Source organism: Scyliorhinus torazame, chromosome 1, assembly GCF_047496885.1.
Source record: "Scyliorhinus torazame isolate Kashiwa2021f chromosome 1, sScyTor2.1, whole genome shotgun sequence".
NCBI classification, from domain to species: domain Eukaryota; kingdom Metazoa; phylum Chordata; class Chondrichthyes; order Carcharhiniformes; family Scyliorhinidae; genus Scyliorhinus; species Scyliorhinus torazame.
Window position 1 is genome coordinate 67,921,711 of NC_092707.1, and position 7,234 is coordinate 67,928,944.

At 46.4% G+C, this 7,234-nt stretch overlaps 1 protein-coding gene and 1 long non-coding RNA gene across 7 annotated transcripts in view; one reads left to right on the forward strand and one right to left on the reverse strand.

Annotated features, from left to right (window-relative positions):
- Positions 1-4,650, forward strand: part of LOC140408744 (uncharacterized) — a 30,047-nt gene extending 25,397 nt beyond the window's left edge. Inside the window, exon 3 of the long non-coding RNA XR_011940187.1 lies at positions 3,665-4,650. This is a non-coding gene — a long non-coding RNA (uncharacterized lncRNA). The remainder of the gene's footprint in view (positions 1-3,664) is intronic.
- The window catches only part of tesca (tescalcin a), a 46,220-nt gene that overhangs the window by 28,510 nt on the left and 10,476 nt on the right, over positions 1-7,234 (reverse strand). For all 6 annotated transcript variants that reach the window (XR_011940179.1, XM_072496366.1, XM_072496337.1 and 3 more), the window contains exon 5: positions 918-979. Coding sequence is in view for 5 of the 6 variants with exons in the window: in XM_072496366.1 (XP_072352467.1) it covers positions 918-979 (62 nt within the window). In the remaining variant the exon portion in view is untranslated. The remainder of the gene's footprint in view (positions 1-917; positions 980-7,234) is intronic.

Here is a 7,234-nt window from a genome sequence, read left to right on the forward strand (position 1 = left end):
GGTTATCCACTTTGGTAGAAAAACAGAACAGCAGATTATTATCTGAATGGCAAAAGATTGAGAGAGAGGAATGTGCAGTGAAACTTGGGTGTCCCTGTACACAAGTTGCTGAAGGTAAGCACGCAGGTGCAGCAGGCGGTAAAGAAGGCAAATGGTATGTTGGCTTTCATAGCGATAGGATTCGAGTATAGGAGCAAGGATGTCTTGCTGCAGTTATACAGGGCCTTGGTGAGACCACACCCCTGTGTGCAGTTTTGGTCTCCTTATCTGAGGAAGGATGTTCTTGCTCTCGGGAGAGTGCAGTGAAGTTTCACCTGACTGATTCCTGTGATGGCAGGACTGATCAATGAGGAGAGATCGAGTCTGTTAGGATTATTCTCTGGAGTTCAGAAGATTGAGGGGTGTTCTCATATAAACCAACAAAACGCTAAAGGTAAATACAGGAAGGATGTTCCCGATGATGGAGGAGTTCAGAACTATGGATCACAGTCTGAGGATATGGGTAGGCATTTAGGACAGAGATGAGGAGAAATATCTTCACAGAGAAAATTGGCGAGCTTGTGGAATTTGCTACCACAGAAAGTAGTTGAGGCCAAAACACTGTTTTCAAGAAGGAGTTTGATTTATCACTTGGGGTGAAAGGGATCAGAGTATACGGGGGGAGGTGGGAACAGGCTATTGAATTTGACGATCGATCAGCCATGGTCATATTGAATGGCAGAGCAGGCTCGAAGGGCCGAATGGCTTTTTCCTCCTTTTATATGCTTTTATGCTTAATTGACTTATCTTTTGTGCTTAGCTGTTAGCTGCCTATCTCTTCAGACATCCTGAATTACATACAACTGGTAGAAATTATATGGCATCAAATGCCATAACATTTAAATGCTTTCAATTTAAGTTGCAAGTCTAAAAGATACCTCTCTTAATTCTTCCAAGGTGATTTTTCCATCTCCATTAGTGTCATACATGCGAAATAAAACTAGAAGAAATAGGAGATACTTTAAATTAGTGCAGAAAAGCTTTACATTACCCAACATTGAGTACCCCAATAAATGTGCTCAGAAAATGTGTTAGTTATACAGCGATATTAATTTACACACAACACAATGTCATTAAACAAGTAATGGTATTAAATTGGGAACACTTTCAGAGTGCTCTTGGTCTTAGTAGCTGATGAACAGAAAATTTAACGCATAATTCTTTGTTTCTGGAAATAACATCACCGTTCAATGCAGCGAAACCAAGACATTGCTCTGTTATAAACTCTGGCGTGCATTTTAACAGCTCCAAGAGTGTGAAAGGTTTGAAAGGAGTTGTGATGATCCCCAACAGATGGCAGTGATGGACACAAACAAACTTCGACTGAGGGGCTGGATTCTCCGTTTGGGAGACTAAGTCCCCACGCCGCCGTGAGAACGGTGGTGTTTTACACTAGGAAAACTGGCGCACAGCGCCCACCGTACCCTGCTCCGGGCAGGCAGCTAGCAGAGAGGCAGCGTAGAGCTCCAGGATCTAGCTGCCGATACAGCCCGGAACATTGCCGGGTCTGGACGCACATCCGCATGGCGCCAACCTGCAGCAGCCGCGCCGTGTTTCATGGCGGACGCAACCCGCGGACTGCAAAAATAGTTTCCCCCCCTTCGGCGGCTCACATGCCCCCCCCCTCCCCCAGTGCCCCCAGCCCCGAATGAAGCCCCCTCTGCCTGTGGATTGGCCCTCCCCCAACTGTGGCAGCGCTGGACCAAGTCCGCAGCTGCCACGCTGAGTTCACTACGGGTGAGACCATGTGTGTCCACGCCGTTTGGAACTCGGCCGGTCGGGGTTGGAGCACCGTGGGGCGGTCCTCAGGCAATGTCCCGAGGCCGTGGATACGGCATGCGGCATACCCCTCGAATATGCCGCTTTTCATGAGGCGGAGCGTCGTGAAAGCGGCGCCGTCCCCAGTTTGGTTGTCATCAGGGATTCTCCGGCTGGTCGCGGAACGCGAGTTCGGTGTCGGGGATCGGAGAATCCAGCCCGAGAACTTGGAAATTCCTCCACACAATGTTGAAGCATTTTAACAACAGTATATTGAAAATGTCCATGTGATCTCGAGTCTGAATGTAATACATGTCTACTTTCTGACCGAGGGCATTAAGAGGTAATTGATATCTTGGACCAGTATTAATGAGTGTCTGAAATTTCGCTACCTATGATTTATATTTCATCTATTTCATGCCACAATGAAAGTCTTGCTGCTGCATGAAATTTCTATACTCATTACCAACAATGGAAATAAACTAACCTCAGGTTTAAAATAAATGTTATTCCATTTTTAAACTTACAAAGCCAATATGCAGAGTGGACGCCGCAAGCCCTTATTCCAACTCCGTGCTTGTTCCAAAAACCAATTCAAACTCAAATTCAAATTGAATCCAGTTCATGGTGCCCACAAGAAAGGCAGGCAAGACCCAAGCTAACAAGAGCAGGCATTACACCTGACGTCAGGCTTGATGTTAGCTAAAAGGCCCAAGATCTGGGGCATCATTCTCCGCTGGCGGGAGTCTCCGTTTTGCCAGCGCCCGGGGGTTTCCCGACGGCGTGGGGCTGCCCCACAATGGGAAACCCCATTGACCGGCCGGTGTAATGGAGCATCCCGCCGGCGGGTCGGGGCAGAAATGTGGCGGGGCGGGATGGAGAATTTCACCCCAGATATTCAATAGTAAAAGCCAATGAAGAAAGAGTTTAAATAGATTGAGCAGGGATGTGCACTCAGTTAAGGTGAAACAGAATCCATTCAGGTCATCTTAATGAAGACCAGCATTTATAGGATATCTTTCACAACCTCAGCATGTCTCAAAGTGTTTTACAGCCAATATCGATGGCACGATTCAGCGATTTCGTTGCGCCCTGCTCGTGGATTACGCGAGAGCCTCAAATTGGGCTCAGCGCAGGGCCAATTGCGAGTCAGCGACTCGCTGTGCCCTGTGCGATATGGATCTCACCCTCGATGGGAGACATCCAGATCTGAATATTCAAATGAGCCTAACGCTGGTTTCACCCGGCGCGAGGAATCAACTGGGCACTGTTTAGTGCTGGTCTACACAAACGTGGACTAGGCATATTGGAACCTGGGGGGCGGGAGGTCTCCCAGGCCTCTGGAGGCCATTGGGTGGTCGTGGAAAGGGTAAGGTGGTGCCCTGGCACTCCCCTGGCACCTGAACACCCTGACATTGTCAGTCTGGCACCCTGGCAGATCATCCTGGCACTGCGAGGGTGCCCAGATGGCAGGTTGGCACTGCCAGGGTTTGGGCCCGGGGTACCTTGCCAAATAAAGGGTGTTCCCGGGGGCCTCCCCCAGGTTGGGGGGGGGGGGGGCTGTGGTAAGGGTGGTTCCTTGGGGCCTCCCTCAGGTTGAGGGGATGGGGTGGGAGTGTTGTCAATAAAGCGAAGGGGGCCTGAAAGGAGGGGGAGATCATGGCTGTTGGACAAAATGCTGCCCCAATCTGCGAGAAGCCTTTCCTGCTGGTGCGCAAACTTTGCAAAACCGGCCCCCATTTGATGAATGCATACCATGTGGAAAATTAATTCAGTTTGCATAAAACCATGCAATGTGAAATAAGAAAATAATCATTTGTATTTATCTGGCATCTTTCACACTTTCATACTTACTTTACTTTTAAAGTGTGGCCATTACTGGCTCCAACTCCAATTACAAATTTGCTGACGACACGACCATACTGGGTCGGATCTCGAACAATGATGAGTCAGAATACAGGAGGGAGATAGAGAACCTAGTGGAGTGGTGCAACGACAACAATCTCTCCCTCAATGCCAATAAAACTAAAGAGCTGGTCATTCACTTCAGGAAGCAAAGCACTGTACACACCCCTCTCTGCATCAACGGGGCCGTGGTGGAGATGGTTGACAGCTTCAAATTCCTAGGTGTGCACATCACCAGAAATCTGTCCTGGTCCACCAACTTCGACGGTACGACCAAGAAAGCACAACTGCGCCTATACTTCATCAAGAAACTAAGGAAATTCGGCATGTCCACATTAACTCTTCCCAACTTTTACAGATGCACCATAGAAAGCATCCTCTCGGGCTGCATCACAGCCTGGTATGGCAACTGCTCGGCCCAAGACTGGAAGAAACTTCAGAGAGTCGTGAACACAGCCCAGTCCATCACACAAAACTGCCTCCCATCCATTGACTCCATCTACACCTCCCGCTGCCTAGGGAAAGCGGGCAGCATAATCAAAGACCCCTCCCACCCGGCTTACTCATTCTTCCAACTTCTTCCATCGGGCAGGAGATACAAAAGTCTGAGAACACGCATGAACAGACTCAAAAACAGCTTTTCCCCGCTGTTACCAGACTCCTAAACGACCCTCTTATGGACTGATGGACTAATCTGATCTTGTCACACATCTTCATCCGATGCCTGTGTTTATGTATTTACATTATGCATTTTATGTTTGCCATATTATGTATTTTCTTTTTATGTACGGAATGATCGGTTTGAGCTGCACGCAGAACAATATTTTTCACTACCTCGGTACACGTGACAATAAACCAATCCAATCCACTCCAAAGCAACAGAGTGTGAGGTTGTACACTGGTGGGGTAAATATGGCCAATGAGATTATAATTTAAATGACAAAGTGCTAGAATCAAGGTTAGATGAACAAAGGGATTAGGGTCCACTTAATGAATCATTTAATGCTAGTGAGGTGGTGGAACAATAAACTGCCCCCTACTCATTAGCTTTGGACATGGACTGTGTCTCTAGCTATATAAAACTACAGCTGTTGTGCACTTTGTCTTTGGTACTTGAGCTATGCAAACACTTTTAAAATGCAGCCCCCATTTCGCTTTCTGTGCTATGATATGTTTAATGATGAATTGTGGCACCATTGTCCATTTCTGGAAGGGAACCGAGAAATTGGGGGTCAAAGGAAGGAGGTGTAGAGTTAGTGGATGCTCTTCCGAGAATCCTTAAATTCAGAAAATTCCAGAGGATTGGAAAATTGATAATGTAACACCATTATTCAGAAAGGGAGGGAGACAACAAACAGGTAACTATGGGCCAGTTAGTTTAACGTCTGTCATTGGGAAAATGTTGAGTCCATTTTAAAGGATGTAATAGCAGAGCACTTAGAACTGCATCATATAATCAAGCAGAGTCAGCATGGCTTCATGAAGGGGAAATCGTGCCTGACAAAAATCTTTGCGATGGTAATGAACAGACAGATAAAGGGGAACCAATAGATGTAATGTACTTGGATTTCCAAAAACATTCAATAAGGTACCGCACAAAAGGCTACTCAATAAGATAAGAGTTCATGGTGTTAGGATTAGTACATTAGCATGGATAGAGGATTGGCTAACTAATAGAAGACAGAAAGCTGATAAGAGATGCATTTTCAGGTTGGCAACCTGTAACTAACAGAATGCCACAGGGATCAGTGCTGGGGCCACAATTATTTACAATATATATTAATGATTTGGACAAGGGAAGTGAATATACTATTGCCAAGTTTACACTTGACACAAAGATAGGTGGGAAGGCAAGTGGTGAGGATGACACAAAAATAATTTCCATAGGTATATACGCAGGTTAAGTGAGCGGACAAAATCTTGGCAGATAAGTTCATAAGATATAGGAGCATAATTGGACCATTTGGCCCATTGAGTCTGCTCTGCCATTCAATCATAGCTGATCTCATCCTGGCCTTAACCCCGCTAACCTGACCGTTCTCCATAACCCTTCAACCCCATACCGATTAAAAATCTATCTAACTCGTCCTTAAATTTACTCACTGTCCCAGCATCCACCACACTGTAGGATAGTGAATTCCACAAATTCACAAACCTTTGGTAGAAGTAGTTTCTCCTCAACTCTGTTTTAAATTTGTTACCTCTTATCCTAAGACAATGACCTCTCGCTCTAGAATGCCCCACAAGAGGAAGCATCCGTTCCACATCGCTTTATCCATACCTTTTATCATCTTGTATACCTCTATTTGATCTCTCCTCAGATCAAAGAACAAAGTAAAGTGCAGCACAGGTACAGGCCCTTCAGTCCTCCAAGCCTGTGCCCGTCAAACCCAAAACCTTCTACACTTCCAAGATCTGTATCCCTTTATCCCCATCCTATTTGTGTATGTGTGAAGACGTCCCTCAAACATCAATATCGTACCTATTTCCACCACCTCCTCCGACAGTGAGTTCCAGGCACCATTATCCTCTGTGAAAAAGATTTCCCTTGCTCATCTCGTCTAAACATTGCCCCTCACACTGTAAGCCTATAACGTAGGAAACTGTTAAGTTATGCACTTTTGTAGGAAGAATAAAAGAGCTGAATATTATTTAAATGGAGAAATGCTGCAGAAAGCTGCAGCACAGAGGGATTTGGGGGTCCTCATGCATAAATCCCAAAAAGCTAGCATGCAAGTTCAGCAGGCAAATGAGAGGGCAAATGGAATGTTGGCATTTATTTCAAAGGGAATGGAGTATTAAAGTAGGGAAGTCCTGCTAAAACTATACAAGGCACAAGTTAGACCACACCTGGAATACTGTGAACCGTTTCAGTTCCCATATCGAAGGAAAGATATGCTGGGGTTGGAGATGGTCTAGAAAAGGTTCACAAGGTTGTTCCTAGGTATGGAAGGGTTTTCTTATGAGGCGAGGTAGAGTAGATTGGGCCTGTACTCAATGGAGTTTGAAAAATGAGAAATGACCTTATTGAGGCATATAGGATTCTCAGGGGGGCTTGACAGGGTCGATGCTGAGCGGATGTTTTCCCGTCTGGAAGAGTCTAGGACCAGAGGACATAATCTCAGAGTAAGAGGTTCACCCATTTAAGATAGAGATGAGTAGAAATCTTTTCTCTCTGAGGGTAGTGAATCTGTGGAATTCTTTACCGCAGAGGGTTGTAGAGGCTGGGTTGTTAGGTATGTTCAGGGCTAAGTGGACAGATTTTGAATCAGTAAAAGAATCAAGGGTTATTGGGGTGAGGTGGAAAGTGGAGTTGACGATTAGATCAGCGGTGATCTAATTGAATGGTGTAGCAGATTTGATGGGTCGATTGGCCTACTTCTGTTCCTACATCGTCTGGTCCTATTATGGTGTGGGGGAGACTGGGGGGGGGGGGGTGCGATGGGGAGACTGGGGGGGGCAGAGGGGAGATTGGGGGTGGGGGGAGGGGAGACGGGCGGAGAGGGGGAAGGGGGGGCAGAGGGAGACTGGG